The sequence below is a fragment of the Falco cherrug genome, chromosome 4 (assembly GCF_023634085.1).
Source record: "Falco cherrug isolate bFalChe1 chromosome 4, bFalChe1.pri, whole genome shotgun sequence".
Classification (NCBI taxonomy): Eukaryota; Metazoa; Chordata; class Aves; order Falconiformes; family Falconidae; genus Falco; species Falco cherrug.
Genome location: NC_073700.1, coordinates 106,994,140 through 107,020,742, shown reverse-complemented (window position 1 = coordinate 107,020,742; position 26,603 = coordinate 106,994,140). Strand labels below are relative to the sequence as shown.

General features: G+C 40.3%; 1 protein-coding gene across 5 annotated transcripts in view; it reads right to left on the bottom strand.

Annotated features, from left to right (window-relative positions):
* Positions 1 to 646: 646 nt before the first annotated feature.
* The window catches only part of SATB1 (SATB homeobox 1), a 95,183-nt gene continuing 69,226 nt past the window's right edge, over positions 647 to 26,603 (bottom strand). For 3 of the 5 annotated variants that reach the window (XM_055707933.1, XM_055707936.1, XM_055707935.1), the window contains 3 exons: positions 5,556 to 5,759; positions 4,974 to 5,069; positions 647 to 2,357 (listed from right to left, as the gene is read on the bottom strand). In XM_055707933.1, the coding sequence (XP_055563908.1) occupies positions 1,881 to 2,357; positions 4,974 to 5,069; positions 5,556 to 5,759 (777 nt within the window). In that variant the 3' untranslated portion in view covers positions 647 to 1,880. The remainder of the gene's footprint in view (positions 2,358 to 4,973; positions 5,070 to 5,555; positions 5,760 to 26,603) is intronic. The other 2 variants (XM_055707934.1, XM_055707937.1) reach the window with 2 other exon arrangements.

Sequence of the window (26,603 nt, the reverse complement as noted above, 5' to 3'; positions counted from 1 at the left end):
AATCCCGAATCACACTGCGTGTAAGTTGTTTCTCCTCCAGGAGAAGAGAACAGTGTGCACTCCACAGCTTTCCACCGCAGACTTCTCTTTAGCCTAGAGATGAGCCCTGCATAAATTCAGACCTCACCAATTATTATGGCTTTATCAAGAACCTTATTAGTGATCATTAAAAATAATCTTGTTTAGAAGAGGACCGCTATGTGCAAAGCCCATCCTTCCTATTTACTTCATGATTATTAATGGTTTTTTTTTAATGTTTATACATTAGTGCAAGGAATAGTGTTAGCATAATTCTAGTGTAAAATAAAACCAGCTGTATCCATTATAAGTGCATTACTGCCAGGAACTGTAAATATGTTTATGCCTGATAGCCTTTTGACTCAATAATAACCTGCTATCTCTGTTGGGCAGGCAAGTTTTTAAACCAAGAAAAGACAGGTTATGATTTTCATAACCAAACTGTGTTCCTTTTTGAAGTATGTTATCTAAATTCAAATTTTAAGACGGTCATTAAAAAAATCTGCCTGTGATTTTAAAGAAGAACAACTGAAATGTTGTCTTCAAAGTGGTGGCAAGAAGGTACAATGTGCACTAAGAACAAGTTATTCCTCCCAGATACACACACACGCAGACAAACCCTGCCATATCATACCATACAAACAATTTTAATTGTGTAGTTACAGTCAATAACCACTCCTAGTCAGAACATTTCTGCATAAAGAAAATTGTGATACACTTATAAAAACAGCCAGCTGTAACAAAATAACTGGTGTTTTCATAGCAATAAACTCATAAAAAAGAAATACACCTTTATACAGAAAATTTATACAGCTGTAGCTTTAAAATTGATTGTAAACCAAAGGAAGACACATTGCAAACATCAATTATTTTCACATTAATTGCATAAGTTTCTAAGGTGATCTATTAGTTTTATTTACCTAAGCTTATTTGCATGATAGTAAAAATTGCATACAACAATAAGAGTGAAGCTTATAGTATGAATTGCTTGGATAACATAGAGCACTTTTTATAGGCAACTGTGTAAAGCACATTTTCTCTATTTAAAACTTTTAAGACACTTTGTTTTACTGCCCATCAAAATACATTTATAAATAGAAAAAAAAATCAGTATGATAACAAGAGAAGCAATATTACATTTAACGGAAACTTCCAAAAAAATTAATTACAACATGATGCTGCAGGATCTACAAATAAATAATGAGGACTAAATTGTGTTTCACATTTTCTTTTTCATTTTCTTTAAAACCATGTAACAATGAGAATGGAAAAAAAAAAAATACAGTGACCTTTACTTCCAAAAGAAAACAAATCTGAATTACGGCAGTGCCATATAATACAAGGCATTTGTTGGCATATGTTATCTTTAAACTGCATTCCACAGTCTATAGTTCTTTTGTAACATACAATAGAACAAGAGTAACAAACTCTTTTTATTTTATTTTTTTAAATAAATGTGAGTTTCCAAAGATCAAGTGTGGAGTGCTACAGTAATAATTGAAAAACAAGAACAAAACAGAAACGAAAAACAGTAAATCACAAAAGTTGTAATGCTTGTCTGAAGGCTCCAGAATCAAAATCACTGGTATCATGCTTATTGGGTACACTCACAGTGTATCCAGTGAACACAAATTAATATCAAACAATCCTCAACGCTTCATCTGTTGCTGCGAAGCAGTTTGTAAAAGAGAGTAAAACATCTAGTGCAGTCTGCATTATCCTTTTTTCAACTTTTGTGCAAGTTTTGGAAGATTCATTGGCCAAACAATGAATAATAAAGGTTTTTGACAGAACACAAGATGGAATTTTCATTTCATTAGTAAATACCAGTGGCACTGTTGAAAGAAAATAATACTTTTAGATCAGTCTTTCAATTCAGCATTAATCTCTGTGTTCCCTTCTACCGATAACTCTTCTTCTAGTTTAACTGAAAAAAGCGTGTTTGCATTTTTGTCTTGGATGCTGTCTTCTAAATCCTTGAGCAACTCTTCTTCCTTATACTCTGCAACATCCACCTCCAAACCAGAATTGTCCTTCAGCTTCCCATGATGCTTGAGATAATATCGCTGGTTCTGAAAGAACTTGATAATGGTGTACTTGGGCAGGTCAAGCTGAGCGGAGAGAGTCTGGATTGCTTCTTCATCTGGATACAGGCCTACATCTTGTATGAAACTCTGTAGGATCCCTAGGGCTTCAACAGAAATCTTTGTTCGCGGTCGGGGTTTCTGACGATTTTCATCCTCAGATTCAGCTGGTGATGCTACTGTCGGTTGCCTTGGGGGTAGTCTGGGACCTGGTTGCTGTTGCTGTTGCTGCTGTTGTTGTTGCTGTTGCTGCTGCTGCAAGACAAAGCACAGCATTTTTTTTGTACGTGTATTCTTACTTACTTTTTGTGTTACCAAGAAAATCCGGGGGGCGGGGAGGGGAGGGAAATTGCAAAGCTATAAACAAAGGCTTAGTAAGTTTAAAGAACATAAAGAAAAAAAAAAAAAGAGGGGGAAAAAAAAAGGCCCATTATTGCTGAACCAGAATTAAAATACGAGTTAGCAATTCTCCGTATACCTCATGTGTCTGCATGTGTGTGAGCAGAGATGGGGATAAAGGGATGGTGGGATACAGACCGAGAGGAAGAAGGAACACTCTGGCTTTGTTTGACTGAAAGCACCAATGACGTGACATCGGTGAGGTTTAGCTGACAAATTTTAATGAACATACTCCACGAGTCAAGTGCAGACAAGACAAAATGCTAAGTAGATGATATAGTATAGGATTAACTTGACCAGCTTAGCCAGAACTGTAGCAAGGGCAAAGTGAGAAAAGTGCCAGATGAGGGCAAACGCACAGGAGCTCTGCCAGCAGCAGCAGCTGCTGCCCAAAACCACGGGCTGCAAATCTCTAGCAATAGCTAGACTAAGGGACTGAGGGGATGGGGGAGAAGGAGAGCATTTTAGCTAAGTGCGGAAATATCCCACTGCTATCTGACCCTTAACATGCACTGAAGTCTTGTCAAACTTGTAAACGTTACGACAGAACGCATTAGCTGGAAGTGCCTAACGTCACGCTGCCAAACCCAGCCGTGGCAAGGACAAAGGGATCTGGAGGTAGGAGATCTGTACTTTCTCTTCTGGCTCTGACCCCTCTCGCCCGTGGTCTTGGAGAGGGCCTGTCTTGCCAGCGTTCCAGTATCCCAATGTATAAACGGGGAACAAACAAATTTACCTGCTTCTGTATTTGTGCTGGGTATTATTTACTTAATATTTATAAAGCACTAAGATGCAAAGCTCTAAATAAGTTCCACTATTATTATTAGAAGGGAACATGCTGCATTCCAAAAACTCAGGCAATAAAAATGAGCCAGTGTGCACATCAGAAGAATAAGATAAAGCAAATCATGATGTAAATTATTAACAAGAGCTTAAAATGAAGTTTTGCAAGCATGGATTCAGAAACATTCTTAAAAGGTGAGGCACTGAGCCCTAGGGACAGAAATGTTTTTCTCGGTTACCACCAGAGTACAGTACACTGTAAGATCATGTTTAAAATCAAAAGTAAATTTATCAGCTCCTGTTTTTGTTGACAAATCTTTTGCTTCACAGCACAGGAAGCACCGGTTAGTAAGATAGTTTGGATCAGCAAATTTCTTGTCATATGGTACAAACCACCAGTTATTATTAAAAAACCAGCAGCAGCAAAACAAGCAGTCGCTATCACTACATTTCATTTCCCTCTGCGAGCCTCCCCTCAACAGTTTGGGGTTTTTTTTTGTATTGGTAGTGCTTTCCAAGCTTCGAGTTGCAGCTCACATGCAGACCCTAAGAAGCACAAAATACTGTATGAATAGTATAAATATCGGAGGAATTACAATTCTGTCCACTTTGCCGTGCCAGTTGTGGTTGTGGAAGACTTAGCATAGGTCTCAATACCTGGTTTAGAAGCCACTGTTTGAAGTGATCTTCTTCTTGTAAGACCTGACACAAATACTAGTGGAGTTAGGGCGCTTGCCTCATCCCTATTCACATCCTTTTGTGTCCTGTGGTCAGTGAGCAGTCCCGTTCAAGGCTTCAGTCCCAAAGAGATTCAAGACTACTCCCAGCACATTAAACTGTTACAAGATTGGAGGCTTTGTATATACAGTGTGAAAACTTGGGTCTTAGCTACGTATTTATGCACCTACAACAATTACCACGTAGAAGAGCAGAGACAAAACTCAGGTCCAATCTCCCAATCCTTACTCTTACAAGTCATATTAAGAGATTACAATGCAACTGCTTATGTGAATAATATTTGTGAGATCAAACACACAACTTTTATCAACAAGGCAAGCAAATCTAAGTAAATGGCATAGTGGCTGAATGTTTATACTGTGCATAAGCTTCTCCTTTTATCCCCTTAAGAAGTGATTTTATTAAAAACAATGTACATTTTCAAACAAGTGCTGTTTTATTACTTAATATAGATCTTTCTCTCTCTTTTTGCTAAATCAAACAGCAAGTTTCCAGACTTTCACAATTATTTTAGTACTTGATATCCTAAGGGATTGTCTTATTCAGTTTGCTTTATCTTTAATATACACACGTGTTGTTTCTGGCTGCGAGATAACTCTATACTTCCTAGCTTTGTAAATATTTTTCTGTATAGGTAATACAAACGATACGCCGGGTCTCAGCTGAGGTTGGGAAAGCAGAGGGTAATAGCTGCCCTTTAAGAGGGAACAGTTAATGGGTTGACTTCAGGTCTTTCCTGAGAAAGGATCAGAGCCCCCAGCCCAGCGAGACGGCAGTCCGCACTGCTGACCTGAGCTGCAAGACTCAGCAAAGCAGCCAGCCGTGTGCGAGCCAAGGGGGGGTGCAGCCCCCCGGGGCTGCCCTGGAGCAGGGTGGCTGTTTCCAAGCCCCCAGGCGTGGGTCCTGCGTCCCCTCCTCTCTCTCCCTGACAGTGCCCTTGTGCCAGCTCACCTGCGGAGCAGCACCCAGCCAAGGTCCAGCGGTCAGCAGGCCTGGTAAGAAAGCGCCTCTATGCTCTCCTTTCCCAAGGGTGGTGGGAGAGGGGCTCTGAAGGAAAAACAAACAAACATTGACTCCCCCCAGTCTCAACTGGGGTTCAAGCGGGATGAGGAATCCCCTTCCCTTCATGCCTACCCGGGGCGAGCCGCTGCTGTTGGGGGTTTGAGCTTAGCTTTCCAGCAGCAGCACAAGGTCCTCCCGCTTCGCCGGTTAAGGCGTGTGACAACGGGTGCCAAATGCCTCTGCCTGTCGGTCCTGCTGCCCGCGGGGACGGCCGGCACAGCAGCTCACCCTGCCCGGCCCGCGGCCCAGCCTGTCCACGCACGTTTGTGAAAAAAACACCGAACCGAAACAAAACCCGTGGGTTGTCCCACGCTCTCCTTCGAACTCGGGCGGCGGATGGCAGCGCGCTCTTATCTCACACGGGGAGACCTGCGTTTAGCCTGGCCGGGAGGAAAGCAACACTAATTTCCTTTGCTACGTTTAAAGCTTTATTTACTTAGCGCTCTGCGGGATTGGCCAAGGTAAACTAACCTGAATCTGTTCTGCTGGCACATGGATAATGTGGGAAGGCCTGTCACCATGGTGATGAACTGCATTGCTTTCTTGTTCATAAATGGCATCGCGTTCAGGCTGAGGAAGACTGAGGAACCTTCGGATCATGGAGAGATTCTCCCAGAGGGTCCTGTTCTCTGGTGAGGGATCTTCTTTCCAACGTAACAGCTCACAGAGCCACCCCTTGAAGATAACACCAGCAAAACATTAGTTTTTTTCCTCACTTCACGAGGGGCAAAACGAGGGTGAAACGTGTACTTTAGAGGTGCTGCATTCTCTCACGCTCTCCCCCGGCAGTCAAGGGCTGTCGCTGTACAGGCTGGGCTTAAAGCACACCCTGACACGCCGGGAGGCTGCCGGGCAGTGTCACGGACCCTCGCTAACCCCGAGCGTTTCGGAAGGCACCTTCCCGTCGGTCCCGCACCACAGCACTGCCCTTTGCCTGCTTAGAAATGAGGCGGCTGATGAAGGCCGAATCCCTTAGACGCTCCCCTCTGCAGACGGGGGGGTCACTGACACCAGCATATTCTCTGTGCCGCCTGTTTGCTCTTACGCAAGGCTACACCCATCCGAGAGTATCGACACCGTGTTTCAGGAGCCAGCAGGTTGCTTGCTGAGCAGTTTTTAAAGTTTTGGTACTACCACTCAAACCAAGAAAGTACTTTGAATACCTGCCTTGAGTGTACGGCTGCCTAATGCAAATCATGGCAATTGAGGAGCTCCCTAATGTCCTTTCAAAAGACAGGAATCCTTTGACTAGACGCAGCCAAGTAACACCTCCTTCCTATCTGTTACAAGTAGAGCTGCCTCTGCAGGTGAACTTATTTCAAGTGATAGAGGATCATCTGTTTCAGGATTTTTCTCATCGACCCAGAAAAAAACAAACGCTCCGTTTTACCTACACTATTAGAGCTTGGGGGAAGTGTGGGGGGGTGGGGGTTGCAGCAAGATCCCCTCCAGCTTCGGATACACCCTTTATATACCATTTCCACGTCACAGGACAGCACGCTGCCTAAGAGCTTACCCACTCTAACGCAGACGTGGGTTTGGGATACATATTACAAAGTTGGCTACAGAATCCCCTGCGAGAACTGCAGCGGTTGCTAATCTGATTTTAAACGAGACATACAAGTTCATCTTGCAAATTTAACAATTGTTTTCTTACGTCTTCTTAAAATTTAATAGACAATTTTGTTCTTAATTGTGCACTGGTAGTTTTAAAAGAAGATGCAAACACTCTAGCTAAGCACAGTGTGTATCAGCAGCAATTTTTTGGTATATTAATATTTAGAAACAAAATATTACATGTATAAAACATGCACACTTCCTTTCTTTTAGCTTCAAGGATCTGTTTTCAAAACTAGGTCCATGCAATTTTATTTCTTAATGCTGTAGGAAAGATAATGTGACATTTTATTGAATCAACAAATAATATAAATGTACAGAAGCTTTTAGATCCTTTTTATATGTACTGGTAGTTGAAAATGGTTTATGCAGACTAGTTGACTAGTAGATACAATGGATACATAGATACAATATAGATATGTATTTTCTTGAAGACATTAATCTCTTTAGCTAACAGTTAATAAATGCAGTGTAAAAATATTACCACGATAGGAAGAGATGAAAGTAAACAAATAATCTTAATGCATTCATATTGTATATGAAAATATTTAGTGAGGTGTATATAAAAATTTGAAGTATATTCTCTTGGATCTAAGTGGAAAACTGAACAAATGACACAGGAGGAAATGCCCCTGAGAAACAGAAATAATCAAAATGACAAATGTTAGAGAGAAGGTGGTAGCAGAGCTGAGAAAGCAAAAATTTAACTGGTGCCAAAACCTGCCTGGTGCTCACTAGGTGTGCTAGGGAGCGAGGAGAGAGGGAAGAGAGTGGTGGCAGCAGAAGGGTCCTGCTGCATCCCAAGGATGGAGTACACCCCGTTCCTTGACCACATGCTAAGGGCGGATGCCCACTATTGCCCCAAGGTTTAGCAAGCTGACCGTGAAATGCAGCCAAACGTCTTCATATAGAGCACATAACATACAGCCTGTCCCAGCTGGAATCGTATGGCATGTTTTTAAAACAGTAACAAGGGTCTGTGGATCCTCCCTCCCCATCAGACAGTACCCTGGGATATGATAGCATACACAAACTCTCCCTGCCTGCCCCTAACAAAATCAACGTGTTGCTCGTGGTTCTCTGCTGACATTGCTTCCATGGGGATACGTGCTGGATTAAGCTCAACAGCAGTATTAGTTTTCTGTGGTGAGTTAAAAAGAAGTGCAATCAGAAAGCATAGGTAGTTTGTTGGGGATGGAGGAGAGAAGATTAAGAAGAGAAATAAATCTAGATCTTTGAATTGAAAAGCAGTTATCAATCAAAAAAAAAAAAATCAAACAGCCCGCCCCTGAAGCATAAAAATTGTCCCTTGGTTGTCTGGAGTCTGCACTGCTTCACATCAAAACTGTTGGTCCTCTTTCTAATAGTGGTGAAACAGAGAGCAGAGATGGCTATCACGGCAATTTGGTGAAAGTAAAAAAAAAAAAAAAAGATAACCTGTCCCCTCCCATGACACCCCTCCAAGGTATAGAGACAGACTGGAAAAGAAACTGCACCATGCATTTAGAAGCTGCACACATTTTGCCTGGTGACCTGTCAATCACAGATTTTTTTTTGGAAAAAAAAAAAAAAAGAGTAGAAACTCTTTTAAAATGTCCAGTAGTAAAAATAATTTCTAAGCAATTACATTTTATGCTGATTAAACATATTTCATAACAACAGGTTTTGTTAAGTTAGAAATTCCTTCTCCCCTTACTGTCTTTTCTGTTTGTATATTTACTAGATCAGATCTTATTTTTATTAATTACTGATGGCTAATATATTTCCAGTATTTTTCTATCAACTTTTGCACTGAAATAATACTTTTAACTCCTTACCTAAAACTGATTTGATAAATTGTAACCTGAAGCACGTCTCTGTTAGCCTTTCAGGGAAGCAGCAATTTTGAGATACTGAAATCAGATGCTTCTGACACAGCACACAGGACAAACTGCTGATCTACCAAAATGTCTCGTTTCCATTGGCTTCATCATATTTTTAAAGGAGTAGACATACTCTGATGAAACATATGATGGGCAACATGGGAAACAGCCGATAGAATTCTTCTCAAATTAAAGGGTCAGAAATAATTTTTTGGTCTTCATGGTTTATTTTTGAAAATATTTGTGAAAGTTGATCTCACAAATATTCTCAGATGACATAGTGAATGGGCAGTAACAGAGCCTGTAGGGGCTTACTTCGCTAAGAGACTAAAAGCTTTGTACCAATATGCTTTCTTTTTGGTTCAAAACAAGAAACAAACCCATAAGTATTTCATCTAGTTTCTGGTTCAGAATTCTGTATACGACATAAAGCTCATTCATAAAATTCAGCTAAATGAGAATGTATGAAATGTTTTTGTAAATTTTAGGAAAAGTAATCATACAGCCTTTACTAATAGTGAATTTTAAGTTCTGTAAAATTAGCAAGTTTGGGGTTTGTTTGATCTAAAGAAGTATGAATACTGTAGTTAATGCAGTTGAATTCACAAGCGAATGTACCAGAGTTGATTTATCTCCTCTTATACTCATTTGAGTCTAGAGCAATTTCTGTCTAATTCAAACAAATTATTCTGAAAGAGGGCTTGGGCCACTGGTATTTTTTTGTCTTTATAGTCTTACAGGAAGTGAAAAGGACCAGAAAACAACAAGGAAATATTTATAACTCAGATTAGATCACAATCGGTTTATACAGCACATATAGTATGTTGTTAAAAAAACCAGCCTGAAAATAATTAAGCTGATTTATCTATGCAGCAAGGCAAACTCCCCAAAACTCCACAATGACATTGGGAACAACCTTGATTTTAAAACAGTAAATTTGCCAGGCAACATTACACTGAATATAAAGAGAGTACAAAGCAAAATATAAACATTAGCCACATGTAAATATGTTTGGAGAACTTTCAGGATGTTACTACTTTTCAAACTGACAAAGTTTAATTTGACACCTTCTGTTCTAAAACCTTTGTTTCTATTCAAAATCACGCCTTTAGCTGCTATCAATCACTATGCTCTCCCTATTACTTAAAATACTGGCATGGGCCCTGGATAAGCTGAAAATGCCATGCAGATGAATTCTGAGATAATATGTTCAAACCTGTTATATACAACACAAATCCTGTAAAGTTATGTATTGTAAACCTACATTTATTGGGAACTAAAAGTCTTAAATCCATCTGCTACAAAGAAAATACTGTTATGCACTTTCAAGTAACCAACCACCATCTGCAAAGGTCTTGCTACAGTAAGCAAGAAAATGGCGAAAAAAAAAAAAGATGCTAAAACTAAGATATTTAAAATAAATAAGAGTCTTCTGTCTGGTTTTCTGAGACGGATTTAGTGAAGAAACATAAGACATTAGAGGAAAAAAACCTGTGAAAGCCGAACTGCCAAACCATTGCAGGAAAAGCGCAAAGAGGATAACTGCCAAACATTAGACTCTGCAAGACCCATGAACATGCTTGTTTTAAAGAAAGCATCTATGCATTTTATCTATGCATCCAAACGCTATTTTATTCAGTCTGACCTGTGCTGTGTCTAAATAAAATCTTCTGCTCTTTCACATACAGTTTCAAACAAACTATCCTTGCATGCGGGTATCTTTCTTATTTAAAAAAAAAAAAAAAAAAAAAAAAAGATATTTGAAATCTGCATTTAAGGTGTAAACACCAACCGTAACTAGATCAAAGAGGGCAGCATTACAATCATGAAAGATGTTCTCTGGGCAAAGCTTTCCAAATCGGCAACAAACACATCTCATCAGGGAAGAAAGGGCTTCAAGGTGAAGCAACTGAAATCTTTTGTTTGGTGAATTTGTTATAGTGATAATAATTTGCCACGTGATGAAGATTTCTCACAGAATAACTAACAAAGGCTCCAACATTTTTGAGAAGAGCTGTAATTTGAACCTAAGAAGGCAAAAAATTTCCCAGTACCAAGTAAGATTACGAAGAGGTTTTCTTTGGTATATCATATGTAAGATTATTTTGCATCATTCTCTGGGGCATACAGTATAATAAAAATATATGGTCTTAAAAGAAATCAGTCTAAATAGGGAGGTATTTGATACAAACATTTTAGCAGAAAGTGTGAATTGCATTTCAGCATCTACTGTGAACAAAGACTAAGTACATAATCCATTAAACAGTACTTCTAACTCAAAAAAATTGAGTATTGTAGACAAACTAAAGTAGGCATTTTGAATGAGCACATTTTCAGCAACTAACTATAAAGCTAGCAATTTATCATTCAGCAAATAATTTTCTACTTTTAAAAGAATCTGTAAGTGTTACTTATGCTAATGAAGACTGTTTTTAATCTGCCCACAAACATGCTAATAGAGGGCAATTTTTTTTTTATTTACAATGCTGAAGGCACTCCAGTTTACAGAACACAGATATAAAATTACACTTGGCAAAATGGGCTCTTAATTGTCTGAGCAACCCAAATCCCTCACCTTTAACACAAAAGCTTATACACAAAACAAAGGAAAAGAACTCACGGACTAAACTTTAAATATTGACTTTTTCCCCTTCAAAAGCCATCTAACTTGTTTCACAAATCTCGTTTTTGTTCCAAGTGCCTGCATTCATCATAGATATTTCCATTATTTTTTTTCAAAACAGAATCCATGTACAGAAGCAAAGAAAAAAGGCCGACATCACCACCACCGTATATGCATATAGTCTTAGTCTTGGGCATTAAACTTATAAGCTGCTCATTGCACAGAAAGGTTGCTTTTGGAAAAGTCATAATAGTTTGAATGAGATACATAATGGTAGCAAAGGAGTACTGAAAGCATTTTAAATTATTTACTAGGTTAAAAGGGTGAAATGGTACTTTAAATACATCAAATTTCATCATCTGGGCCATTTTTTGGTGGCAAAGTGGTATTGATCTTTCCAAATGCTTAAAATTAACTATTTCCAGAAGGTCATTATTTGATTAAAGGCATTAAAGTTGAGGGCAAGAAATGATGCACTTTGTCTTCTTTCCCATTCAAATAATCGTGTAATTTAATCAGAACTATCCCTTCATGTCCTGTAATAAAAATGTTTGTCTTAAGATATTGTTCTTTACCTAACATATTAACCTTTAAATGTTATGAAGTTCTTAAGAATAATCTCTGCTTAGAGAAGATTCTTCCATAATGCAATGAAAGGATCGCCAGCATTTAAATTGATAAGGCCAGATTTCCCCTACACATTGATTGGAAAACGCATTAAACCCTTCAACTGAGATTTCCCACAGTGTTCAACAGGATCGAAAATTCAGGGAGTTCTGAATCAGTAAGCTCATACATATAGCATTGAGAAGCAAAATAAACAAACGTCAGTTCAGCACAAACGAATATGACAAATAAGTAACAATGGACACTGCTTTAATTTATCTGGGAAATGTTGTTTGCATTACATTGTATTATCTGGAAAAATACAGCAGGGAACACCCACCACAGGGTAAGAACAGAGCATTTAATTCAAATTCACTTTCAGGCTGAGATTACTTAAATCTGCCTTCTTTCTGGGTGAAATACCTGTGGGTTCAGACATAGGAACAAGCCTAGATAACGACAGCGGTCCTTTTTAGCCTTAAATGTTCTTCTGGAATTTCCTGACTGCAGGAAAATTTATTCTGACTGCAGGCTTAGCTTTCCTAAAAAACATAAATTGTCCTGGTTATCGCCTATGCAAAGCTGAATACAGCTAAATGCTTCACAGAATTGAAGTCAATTAAAAGAAAGGCCACTGGATATTTTTATAAAATTTCAGGAAAACTAATAATGTACCGGACTTGGTGGATTATACTGACCAACACGTTTGCTAGTGAAAATCTTTCCAGCTTAGCTTACATTTGCAAATAATTTTAAGCATTCATTGACTTCTGTGAGGCACAAACTTTTGAGTAATTTTAAAAACTGCTGTGAATGTTCAGTACTTTGGGATTTTGTTATTTTTCTCACAGAACTTGTATCTTTAATTCAAGAAGCAAAAGCTGGTTTTCAGCCTGTTTCAGAAGATGAGTAGAGATACCAGAATATGAATGCCTCTTCTTGAGACATGGCCTAAAGTGATAAAATATGTCCCCAGAAAGATGGTTGCCTTAGTATTTTATTTACACTAATCAGCCTTAAGTTTCAGGCTTTGCCTTTGAGCATTCCCCTAAATCACAGGAAGTTTGAAACCTGAAGCTGTCCTTTATCTCCAGATATTTCTGGTTTATCTATTTTACGGGCTTTCATTCCTAGAACATTGAAAGTGGAAGCCAGATGTGAATTTTAAGTAAATCTGTATCTGCCATCATAATAGGTGGGATTTAGCAAAACAAACAAACCAAACCCCCCCCAACCTCACAGGGCTTTTCAGAAGAAAGGTAAACTTCACTGGCAGGAAAAACTTCCTTTGAAGAATACTGAAACAGATTATGCAGTTTCCTTAAATTTCTTATCCAACCTTATTCTATATCAAACCAATCTTATCCAGCTACACCATCTGCCTGTATGTTACCTCCACCTCTTCTCTGGGTTGTGAAAAACAAATGACCAAGCAGCTGGCAGTGGTACTGAGAGTGCTTCACCAGAACCTTTTGGTGGATATAAAATATCCACTATCTGGATATTTTAGGGGGAAAGGATTCTTAACATCTATTCTTTCCTCTGCCTTTTCTTCTCTCTTTTGTAACACTTGAAAATTAAATATATATTTCTATTCTTGTAAACTTCCAAACAAATAAATAAGAAAAGGAAACTTGCTAAAGCAACCTCTAAAATTCAGTGACAAGCAGCAAACGAGTACAGAACCAAAATGACCTGGAGAGCTACGGCCCTGCTCCCACAGCCTCGTCTGTTGTATTAGACCTCTCCTTCTACCTGGAGCCACAGCGAGTGGCTAAGAGGCGAAAAACATGACACATTAAGGTCCAAGGCTGTATCTAAACTGGTGGGTACTTCCTCGTGTTATAAGCACTTGAGATGTCCTAACGACTCATGGGAAAAAAACCCACCACCCTAACCCCTAACTCTAAAACTGACTAAAAACATTAAGCATCATTGCTTTTTAGTTGAGTACAGAGGGAATTAAAAAGATCTAAATGAAGAGCTTCTCCCAAGCTTGGCTTCTCTGCTTTCAGCCTCTTCCACCTTTCCTTTCCCTTGTTCAAATGTATCCTTTTTACAGTATTGCCTTCAATCACCTAGCAATGACAGACAGGCACAATCCCTAACCAAAAACATTAAAACGCATGTCTTTAAAAACCTTACATAAAATGCAACTACATTCATATGTAAAAAGAAGAGGGAAAAGTAACAGAAGCAAAAACCCCGCTGATGAAGCTTTATTCTTCTGCCTTGCTCTATTCCATGTCCTTTCACACACACTACTCAACTGGCATTGTAAACCTGAGATACATGTGACAAAAATGGACTTAAAAAAAAAAACAAAAAACAAAACAAACCAAAACCCACCACATCAAACCCCACCAACTAAACAAAAAACACCAACTGCTAATTAAGTAAGTCAGTCTTAGTCTGGTACATTGCTTTTTATAGTATAGGCATATAAAATGGGTCAGTGGGTTTCACAGAGGGTGACTGGTAATATATGGCCCTTTATCTGTTATTTAAGTAGAGAGAAGTACTGATTTCACTGTAATACCAATGTTTCCCTTGAAAGTAAATACAACTCTAAATCCAGCCACGATCCTTAATAGCCCATATTTATTTATTCTTAAACATGCAATCGATTTTTGTATGGCAGCTATATCTGCAGTTTAGTTAGAGAAGAGTCTTTAATAGAAAAAGCCTGGCAATTTTGAAAATCTTTTTACTACTATCAATTTACAAGTGAACAGCAAATGTTTATTATTACAATGCTTACAGAGATCTAACATTTGCTTTGGGGGAAAGACCTCCAGTAAAAAGGCCATAGGGCCAAAGTGTCACTTCCGTAATTACTTATATGTGTGTATATCAAGTTGTTAGATTTATTTTTTTAAAAAAAGATTATAATTTCCCAGAAGGAGTAATTTAAATCCATGGCTTCTTGTCATATGTTTTTTTTCTTTCCAGAATTCATTTTGAATCAGGGGAAGATCTACCACACACCGAGGAATCACAGGCTCGTAGATATTTGGACTTCATTGTAAATTCAGTTCAGCTGACAAGATGTTCCAACAAGCGAGATCATTCCAAAAAACACACAGCTCAAATCCGTTCTCAGACATCCCTTCACATTTTTATGGCCTAACTATATGTTTTCATATAGATTTGAATTAGACATTTAAACATTCTGAGACAAATTCTTTCAACTTGTCTCCTGCAGTTCAGCTGGCTTCTGTGGCTCTCAGCTTCATCCCGAAGAACGCTTAATGCTCTGATCATGCCAAGGGTGAAAGGCATCTTAAGGAAATTGGAAAGAAACTTCTCCCTGACTTTCCTCCAGATTTTGTTAACCACAGAAACGGTCAGAAAATGAATAATGCTCATTACCCAATGCAGTTTTAAAAAAATATTTTTAAAATCCACACCTGTGAAAGACCGGTGCCTCCTCACCCATGGGAAAATAAATGCAGTGAAGCCCTTGGAAAGCTAAAATGCCCTTACTTGTGGTATGGTTGCTTAGGGCATAGACTTAAAAGAACAGGAAAGCTGGATCAAATGGGAAGCTGGAGAGATCGGCCTTCTCCTTCCTGGGTGGGAACCAACACAAGACTGTTTTCAGGTAGTTTGCCGTCAGGATGGAACAATAAGGGAAAAGCTCCTAGAGAGGGCAGTTCTTACTGTTAGACTTCTCCTCACTGACCAAGAAAAGCACCAGCCCAGCTGAGCCCAAGCCAGGCAGCATCTTCAGCAGCAGCTCCTGCCCTTAAATCAGGCGCTGCATGGAGGCACGTTTCTTCCTGCCCTGATCCCTCCAGCCCATTGCCCAGGTGAAAAGGTTCAATGCCTTTAGTTAAACTCTCTCCTCCTGTTAAATAAGAGTAGCAAATGATTTCTCAGAGGTGAAGCAAACTGGCTGCCCCACAGCAAAAAGAAAAAGAATCTCATTTAAGCCCTTCATAGCTTTTTTAAAAAAAATAACTGTGTTTTATATAAACAGTGGAAAGCAGAGCTTTCTCTTGCATGTTACATATACTAGAGATGCTAAGCACCAGGCTCAGCATAATACCTAGTCACCTTAGTAAATCTATAGATGTATCTGATATGTTTGCAAATCTTGCTCAGTTGGGGTCCAAAACTTCAGGGAATTCTGCTACGGTCCACTCAGTCCAAACGCCTTTACTTTACAAAGATCCTGAAAACTATTTTCTTATGTTTCTCAAAAGCCATCCTGAAGTTAAGGGAACATGACACTGCACAGGAATAAAAATGAGATGACCACTGAATAACAATGTCTTTTGAGATAAAATCTGGCAGATTTGGAATTAGGTAAATAGTTGCAAACAGGAGTTTTCCCCCACTTAGCTAGCTGCGTGTTTGCCCTAGCCTGTTTGTTACATGCCAACAGTCTGGTGTAATTCCTAACCAAAAATCTGAAGTTTGACTTGGAGGTTAAATTTGCAGAAAATAAAAGAGATGGCCACAATGAGAAATTATCAGGAACGATGAAATTAAAAATGATGTGGAACAAAACAATGTATCTTTTCTCACCTAGCACCTAGAAATCCTGTAACATTCTTTCAGGAGTAATGTGTTTTAAATTCTCCAGTTTAACATTATGAGAGAAAACACGTATCCGTATTTCTTACTTCTTCCTTTGCCCAGCAACCCTTCACCTGAATCGCCATCGGTCACTCCTTTATCAAACTGCTTCTTGGACGGTTACTGTGTATTTGTGTTTGCCTAAGATGCCTTTAATCTTTGTGGCAACGTGTTTAGCAGCTCTGGGTTTTTCAGGAGGGGTTTTACTCTGTCATTTCCTGTTTATTTAGGGGTTCGGCTCACTGTTTGCTTGGTACCCTGCTTCCCCCCCACCCCCCTGCCGGGAACCCCGGGGCTGCTCACTGCCTCCTCAGCCTCCTCCTCCTTGGCTCTGCCACTACAGCTTTGTTTCCATTTCTGTACATCATTAACTCTCATACGGCTCACTCAAACTCCCCCACCACACCCCGCCACCCCTCCCCCCCTTTTTTTTTTTAAAATAGTGCTTTAGTTTCCATGTTAAAACACTGATATACTCAATCTTAAAAGCCTCCCAAACGGGCAATCTGTCCACAGCAGGCCCAAGCAACCTGAGAAACCAAGAACCCAGCTCTTCCCCCAGCTAAATCCATGTTGCCACGTGGGGAACGGAATGATATTCCACCCACGAAGCCGGCAGCGCTGGTGACCAGTGGTGACCAGCCCCTGGCTCCCCACCATGCAGCAAAGCCCCAGGGCACGGGGTGCCCACACTGCGCCCTCTTACCAAGGGTCACTTCTGCAAAGTGACCGTGTGCGGGGTGCACCCGGGGTGGCACTGGATGCCAGAAGGTGGGAGACAGCGGTAGGAGCGGAGAAAGAAGCAGGTGGAGAGAGTGGATGGTGTGTACAGGAGAGGAACAGGGTGGGGAAAAGTCAAAGGAAGGCTAAGAGGAGCACTGTAATGAGAGGGATTAGCAAAGGTGGCAAGAAGAAAACAAAACAGAAGGTGAGGATCCAGAAAGCGGGAAGAGAGATTAAGAAAATCCATCCTGCCAGAAACAGCACCTCTAGTCAGGCAGACAGCAGGTGCTGCCTGGGGAAGAGCTGATTCACGCATCTGGAGCAAAGGAATGAAAACACCTCTACCTAAGAAAGAAAACCTAAAAATAAAAGATTCGAAGGAGGTGGGAGAGGGTGCCATGCTTTTTTTTTATTTTGGCAACCCAGTGCTTCCTGACTATACGACATGTTTCAAATAGTTTTGCGAAGAGCTAGATTTCTGGACCCTTGCAAGAACCCTGACGGTCCATTTCAGCAATATCTCTTCCACCACGAGCCCTCCCTGCCCTGCTCTTCACCTTACTCCAGACTCGTTTTTGAGGTACCTGCAGCCATAGCACCTCCGGGGCTTCCGCTGCACCCTCAGGACGAGATTTCCCCTTTGCTCAAGGTCCATGAGGACCCCAGGGGAGTCAGTACAGAGGTGGCACTGCCGTGCCACAAGTGACACTAATGGCACACCTACGCCAACCTACTCCAGCCCAGCTCTGGGGGATTAGTAACGCAGTCAGTAACTGCTGGGGAAGTGGTATGAGCATCGCTCGTTAACCCTTTCTGCAGCAGTCTCTGGGGCCAAATTCAGCAGTCTGTAGCCAAATTTTCTCCTACAAGCTGTGCCTTCAGTGACTTTCAAAAACGATCTTACTTTCTTAGACTGACATTGAACATTGAGTCTTACAGTCTCCTGCGCTTTTGATATTGCTACTGCATCACAAATCACTGGCAATGGATAGAACAATCTCTTACTAAAGCTCCTTTTTTTTTAAAAAACCTCCTCTGGAAGCCTTATTACAGATTAGATTTGATGAATTTCTATCAGATGCACTGCACCACTCCTCTCGCCTGACAATACCTGCAACAGCTTTTGGGGAATCTGCTCAGTTGCATTCTCACACTTACATTTTTTTCCTTGCTGTAAGAATTGTTTTAGAACCTTATAATTAAAGCTTTCTATTAAAATTGCATTAATTTTTTCTCTGTGTAGGAAAAGTAGCCAACAGTGATCTACTAAAGAGTAGATGGTTTCAAAAAACCCCCTCACTAAGTATTGAAGGCTGCTTAATTAGGGAAAGCTGAACAATTTAACTAAAAAAAATGGAATTACAAAAAAAGCAAGACAATTTACAGACAACATTTAGTTTTCTGAAAACTAACAATAATCTGTTTTCATAAGAAATAATGGAATGGTTTAATAAAAAAATTATATTTTCCATTTGCCAAAATTCTAGACACTTTGAGGATTCTTTTCTAAAAAGAATCTTTTCCCTGAAGGAAGAAGTAGAGGGAAGAGTTAGCAGAGAGACAAAATCCGTGGTGAAAAACTTTGGCAGAAAATGTTATTTCTACTAAATCCAGGTAGCAGTGAAGACTACATTTTTGGTTAGAAGCTCTTCTTAAAGTGAGGTGTTTGCTGGCATGTTATTTTGAAAAACAGCACAGTAGGATGACTCCTTTAATAAGCGGGCATAAAACCCAGAGACTGGAAAGTCGCAGAGAGAGAGACAAAACCCCTGTGCGATATTGGATTTCTTTGCCAAAGCAAGGAAGGTTTTTAATAAAGGTCATGGAGAAATAAACTCCAAAGACGGTAGCGTCTCTTTCCCCCTATATGTTTACTCTTTCATTTCACTCTTTTACAGCGAAAGGCAGACCTTAACATGCGCACACACACATGCACACACAAAAGGAAACAACAACCAAAGAGGAGGGGGGGTGGAAAAAAAAAAAGCGCCTGAAATTTTAGTTACACCACATGTGGTTTTCATTTGTGAAAAATGAACAAGCTGTTTGTGGTTAAACTGTCTAATCTGCTGTTATCAATCTAGCGCTGCATTCAAGATTTACAGGATACATCAGCTTCTGTGCCACATTAGCTGTAAAAGGGAGAGGGGGTGGGAGGAAAAAGGAGGAGGAGAGAGTTTATCCTGAGGAATAATATTTCCAATGCAGCCACACTCACACTACATCTGGTTGTGCTGGTAGCGGCAGTTAAATTGAAATATTTCACAGCGTGTGTCAGAAACATGCAGAATGGTAATTATGACAGATCTGATTAAGCCTGAGTGCCACTAGCTCCCTGGCCAGCTCCGGTTGTGCAGGTGTGACCTTGTGCGTGCCTGCGTGTGTAAATAAAATTAATTACAAGCGAGAGGGCGAAGGCTTCGGTGACATCACAAAGCGGAGAAACTCCCAAGGGGGAGACCTAATGGAATATTTTCCCTCAGTCTAATAATACAGTTCATATTGACTTGAGGTAATTAGTGGGATCATTAAAGCAGTTTTCCCGGCGTATTTGGCTGCCTGATCAGATTAGTGAAAATGTTCTTCAGAACAAGCCCTGTGTGGTCTGCCAGAGAAGGAGGAAATAAAAAGCAACAAAGCATATTTTGGAATGATAAGCAGCACTGGACTTTTTGCACGGCATTTTGCAGGGCTGGTCTCAGGAGCCTGGGCGCCCAACTCTCCTGACCCATTCTACCTTTCATCCCAGGCGCACGTGCTCCTGCCGCGTGTCATCTAAGACTTTTTAATTTTTGTTCCTCTATCCTTCAAAACCACACCACCCCTACCCCTTGCTGCTTAAAAAAAAAAATAAATCAGGTAGAAGCCTTGTGGAAGTGCTAGCCTTAGAAGAACTACTTTAGAGTAACCGGGGGAAGGAAGAAGAATACCTATGTGATCAGCTCCCCCCCCACCTCTCCCCCAAATGCTAACAGAAGATTGAAGGCACCAGTTTGAGAATTAGTAACATTTTCATTCCCTAACAAGCTTACCCCAGGAAAAAAAAAAGGAGAAAAAAGAAAGAAAAAAGTTTAACTATGATATAAAGTCTTCCACGGTAACAGAACACAGAGCCCTAATCAAGAAATGGACCATTTGTTTAAAAACAGTCTATTGAGCATGCTCTACCTTGCAAATGGAATATGCCAAGCTCTGTCACAGATGGCAAGCTTTGACAGTTCCCATCCGTAGCGTCGATACTCGACAGTTCAGCACAAGATCAGTGACATTCTGTCTCATTAGAGCCACGCTAATTATCACAGCTAGTTTCAGGGGAAACCATGTGTTGCAATGGTCAATTTGAAGGAGTCTGTGCATCAACAAACTGGTAATAAGGATCAGACACCTTATTATATGACAGCATGCTGCCTATGATCTGATTTACTGAATCAGAGGTACTGAGGCAACACTGAAGCCTGATGGGTTATAGAATGCGTGTACACAATGCGTATCTGAAATAGGCTTTAAAAATAAAAAGGAGCTATATAGAAACAAAACAAATAAAAATTTTTAAATGGTGAAGTTATAACAAGGACTTTTTTAATTTGTCATTAAGATATGCAGAGATGTTCAAGATCTTGTCAGCCAGTTTTATCTTTAATCAAATCATATAAGATAAATAATTCAAAATGAAAACTGTAAAATTATGGATTATGCTAAATTATAATTCATTCCATACTCTGATTTTTCAGTTTCAATAACATGTACCAAACATTCCTTATGTTGAGCCGTCTTGCTGCTTTAACAGAATTTTGTATTTTGTAAAGAGCTTTCTCTACTTGGCTCTCTTTTTTCATTTGTACATTTAATGACTTAAACTTGTACTTCTCCTTGCTTCTCCCACACGCTCGTTCTCCTCCCAGCAGACAAAAATCATGCAACCAAGAACCCCCCTTTGCTGCTTCTGGCCACCTGCAGGGCTGCATCCTGCCAGGTGCTCAGCAGTCCCAGCCCCAGCACCTCTCCAAGACGCACAGCAGGCTGAGGCCATGAAGGCGTTAAGGATTAACTCCTGACCAACACAGGGCAGGTGTGCATCACATCCCTCCAGGGAAGCCCTCCTCAGGGCTCAAATATAGCGTTTTCTGAAGCTGCTACCAGTTCTTTTAACAGCCTCTATGCGGATTGTGAGCAGCATCTGAACCGCTCCTCTGCCACCCACCTGGCTGGGAACCTCAGGCTGGAGCCACCCTGACCCCATGCGAGAAGCATGCTCAGGAAGCACACTTTGTCATCAGCGTGTCAACAAATCCATCCTTTGCCTTACGTGTCGAAAGGGCTGCCTGGCCCCAAGGAGCTGTTTGAAGAGGTCAGTATAATCCTCTTACCACTTAAGGATTTTCCATTCTGTACCTTTTTCTTTGGCTTGAACTATTTCACGTTTTAATGCTTTTTTTTTTCCCCCCCTCTATGCAGATTTCCATGGGCAATTGCACAGATACGAACCACCTCAGAGATTTTAAGGTTTCTCTTCAGCGCATCTTTGTTGACTCAAGAAGTTGCTGTCTACTTTGTACTAGAGGGAACCCAAAACTCCCTGAAGTCAACCCACTCCACCAAGGTCATACTAATAATGTGGGATGTGGCCAGGATCAAGACCAGCCCTTCTCCAAGTCTACTCAGACTGAGCAATAAGTGAGATAACTGAACTCAATTTTTCTACCCCCTTTCTGAGAATTAATTTTAAAAACTTCCTAAGGAAATTTCCTGAGGTTTTAACCTTTACTTCTGAGAAGAGATATGATGAAAGAAATTAAGACATGGGGCAGAGGAAGGACCTGGAGCGCTCTGAGCATTCATTTTGTTCCTGCAATAAAAACCCAACATCTCTGCCTCTGCCCCGGGTGAGACAGAACACACTATGACTCTGCAACACAGTATTTTGTGAAAGAAACAGATCAGCTCTATCTGCCAAATTTCACAGTCTCACTGAATGACACGCCGCTTTATGGGGCCATTCTTGATCACACGCAAAGCCCGTCTTGCTTTCTCAGTTCACACTCTTCCTCTCCCATCCCCACTGACACCCGATCCCATCCTGACTCCTGCTGCTCATGGCACCTCTTCAACTGCCAGAGCAATCACCCCCGCGTAGTGGAGGGGGGAGGAAAAGAAAATAAAACAAGGTAAAATAAATAAATAAAAAATAAAGTAAAATAATAAAAAAGAGGCTGTTGTGTGGTGTACTTCTGCAGCTAATGTTTTCTAACTCCTGCATCTTGCCTTCCCACCAGGGCAAGGGGTATATTTCCAGGTTGACCTGTGCAACAACAGCAGACCTCAGAGCACGTTTCGTTTCCACCTCGTGTCTCCCGTGCAGTGTCCCTCCCCGCTCCACAGAGCATCCATTGTACACCAAAGGAGGGGGAACGAAGGTTTTGAAGCCAAGATTTAAACCCAGGAAGTGACTCAGCTGCTCTGGGAGACAAAGGCGGACAAAGACTTGACAGAGACGCAGGGTGACAGTTGAACAGTCGAGCCCCCTCCTGCCCCCCAGCCTGGACCCCGCTGGGGCAGCCTGAGGTGCAGCGCCCTGAGGAAACAGCTTTGGAAATGAATTTCAAGACCCCCCTCTTAAAGCCACATTGTTACCAGAGGGTTACTCCTGGTGATAAAAAGGTTTCTTTTCCCCCAGCTGGAAAAACAGTTGAATAGGTTGTTCTATATCTGCAGTAATGGCATGTAACATCTTCGTGCCAGATCCACAATACCGTGCTTGTTCAGTGTGGGAAGCTGTTTAAAAATGACTTTCCTAATAGAGTATATAGCTTAGTCTCTAGATGGAAAAAGCCAGATCAAAGATATAGCATTTATAAAACTGCTGGTTAAAAAGATAAAAGTGAGATAACAGACATCAATTTTTTACTATAAATCTCTGGGTTTACTACAACATTAAAATTTCCAGTAAAAGCAGGGTTTTATATACCTGAACTCTAATGGCCTATTCTGAAAATATTTATGTCAGGAAAAGCATGGTATTTGCATGCCAAAAGCAATTTTAGTGCCAATGTTTAGCATTCCCTTCCCATTTAACTCCTTCCCATCTACTCAGGAGCGGTAGATGCTCTGCCTCGTGCCTCCCCAGGCAGACTTTCGGAGGAGGACGCTCCAGGTGCATACTAAGGCATAAAGTCAAACACTTTCTAATAAAATACCAACTGCACAAAATACTTGCCTGATGGCTTCGGATGGAGTCTCGAGCATGGTCTAAAGCAGTGATTTTCACCTCCATGCTTTGCATGCGAAACTACTCATTTCCAAGGGGCTAAGTGCCTAACCAAAGTGAATGAACGGGACAAGGAGGACTGGAAACTAGGCAACACAATGCCACAGCTCAGAAGTAATGGGTCAAAACTCTCTGTAATTAGGTGAGGTTTCTGGAGGTATGGGCAGTACTTCATTAGTTTTATTCTAAAGTAAAAATCAGAGTATGATTCTGTGAGAGCCAAGTGTCTTGCCTTCAACGTACAGGCATTCGCATTCGGTGAGAAGGGAGGGTGTTCAGCACCTACCCGGTCACACACACAGCGGTTGGTGGGACTGATGCTGCAGAAAAGTATCAATTTCACCTATTTATTCTACTATAAACTTATTTAGGTATAACAATGCAGGCTAACAGCCTTACACTATAGTGCACGGGACTCTCAGAGGTACAGAAGTTGGTATTACTTCAGTGTTTGCAAACTGTAATTTCTTACATTTAAGAGAACTTTAGCAACGTAAGCTGATTTTCAGCAAAGTTTTGCTTTCTTCCCTGCTTCACACTAGCATGTGCAGGCCACAGCTTCTCAGGGTAAGCCGGTAACACAAATGTAACTCCTCAAAACAGAACAAACGTACAGATAACACTACAAGTCTCTACTTGCCTTATCTCTTGGGGCTCTTGAGTTTGGGGGATTTTTTGTTTGTTTGTTTGTCTTTTTTTATGGAATAAAATTAGATTTCAGCATCTGTCACCATCAAGAAAAAACCCCGTCCCTGGCTCCCACATGAAAACATTGTAACCAATGCACAGTTACTGAACCATGGTGCCTTAATGATCATTATACAAATCAACTTTTTTGTTGTTTGAAATAACAAAATTAAGAATGTGCTTTCGTAATTACTTGAATCGGACTGTCACGTTATAAATGTAATAAAACCCCAATATGATTAAAATGTAAAAGTAATGTATACCACAGAAATTTATAGATCTGTGGATTCTTTTCATTTTGACTTACTCAGGTGTGCTGATTGAATTTTAGTAAACAATATTGTTAGTATTGCCATTCTACGACTAAAAACCAACAACCTGGGAGCAGACACAAAGCACTTGGTAAACCTTTCTGTCTTCCTTTTGCACGCATTTTTCTAAAGCTGTCTTTTCAACATAATCTAACCAAAAAAAAATATGTAGGCCTATTAGGCAGACAACTTGCAATAAAACCATAAGATTTTAAATACTGACATTAGGTGTTTTGCCCATTACAGTTCTAAAACTCCCCAAAGATAAGATGTATTCAAGCAATTTGAATTAGAATATCTTCCTTAGCTCCTTAGTATAGCCATAGTAACTTTTAAAGTGTATATTTTGAATTTAACAGAATTTTAATTTATTCTGCAGATAATATATCGAACCTTTAAAAACACAGACACTTTAAGAACATACAGAATGCATACATTCTTTTACAGGGAAAGAATTCAGCATTTGAAGGTATCGTTTAACTAAGTCCCCAAACGCGTTCAAACCTCTGTACCAAACAGTCCCTTTTCTTCGGAAGAGCCAACAAGCCACCAGCAAAGTGCACCATTAAACTACAAGCCTGCAAATTGTCACTCACCTAAGGCAGAGCACGATCGCCCTAACATCACTGCAACCTCTTCCTGCTCCCATCACCCCTTCCTCGCCCTGCGCTATGACCTGCGCTGCACCCAGCCCCGGCAGCCAGCTGCTCTGTCCAGCACCAGCTCTGTATGAGGTCCTCCGCCCATCAGGTAACTCTTGCCAAAGGCACTAACACAGCCCAAGGGAAGATGCTCAGCTTTTTACCTCGACGCTACCTAAAGAGAAACTTGTGTACTGCATCGTTTAATAGCTCTTCTGTACAAAGTGCTCGAGTCAGCAGAACATTATCTGCAGTCTCCTGGCTCAGGCAAGTCCAGCCACCTTGCAGATGCTGGCTGCTTAGATACCCAATCTAATGTTGACCCAAATCAGATCCTTTAAAAAAAAAAAAATTTTAAAAAAAGTAACAAAAAGGCTCTCCAGCAAACAACTATTTTTGTCCACTGGCAGAGCTGTTTTAGGTCACACGCTGTTTTATACCGTAACTCCAGATTACACTCAGGACTTAATCAAGTTTTTATACCCAAAATAAGATAAGAGCAGCAACGTTCAATTTTAGTGATTTGAAAACAAAACTGTTAACCAATGCATCACTTTCTAATATGCATCCTCCTAACTTTTCACTATAACTAGAAGTGATTATCCCAGGATTTCCAGTTCTGAGCAAGAAACCAATATCCCCACAATTTTTTTAAAAAAAAACAACAACCAACAACGGACCTCTCTCAAGAGAGGTTCTCTTGAAGAGTATGTTTGAACAAACCTCTTTTTTATGCAAGGGAGACTTCTTTGCCCCAAGAAATATTTCTCTGTACCACTGACAAGCTCCAATGCAGAATTTTTTACAATACAGGCATCCCCTTTAATATACATGGCTTGGCTATATATTTAAATCTTACTAATCATCTGACTAGTCGTCTGGTTAAAGAAGACCCAACACATCCAATTTATCTAAGAGGTTACTTCTGTGAAGCAGCTGTCTACTACAAATGGCACTTTGGTTAACTACAGACCTGAAAACTTGCTTAACACATAAATCAACATTGCATTGCCTAAATTGAGGAGAAAAATAACTTCCCAGGTAACAGGCGTAATCTCCACAGTAACAGGGAAAAGAACCACGTTCGGTGGTGTTTGTTTTCTATACTTGGTAGCAAAGTTTGTAAAAGAATCTACATTTCATCCAAGACTCTAAAACAACTGCACCACATCCTCTGGAAGCTTTTGTGCTTCACTTTGATTACTTGTCCCTTTCAAAGTCAGCATTGGAAGAGCTGTCACACCTGGAAATTTTAAGACTACACACTAAAATAAACATACCATCACAGAAATCACATCAGATCAAAATTATGTGGACCAATAGATTGGCTTCATACCTTAGTTTTGCGGAGAACTGCAATGGGAAAGGGAAGCTGTAAAAAACGGACAGTTCTCTAACCCCAAGTCTTGACATGTAACTAAAGACATCTGAGGAGCACACAGGTTGGAAGCTGCTGTAACATTCTATCATAATTAGAAACGTTTTAAGAGCCCTGTAATTTCCAATCAAAATTACAGTAATTTCTGATATACAAGCCATGATTCATGACAGAATTTTTACATTCCATGGGAGATTATAGTGGCCTGATGTATGACACACT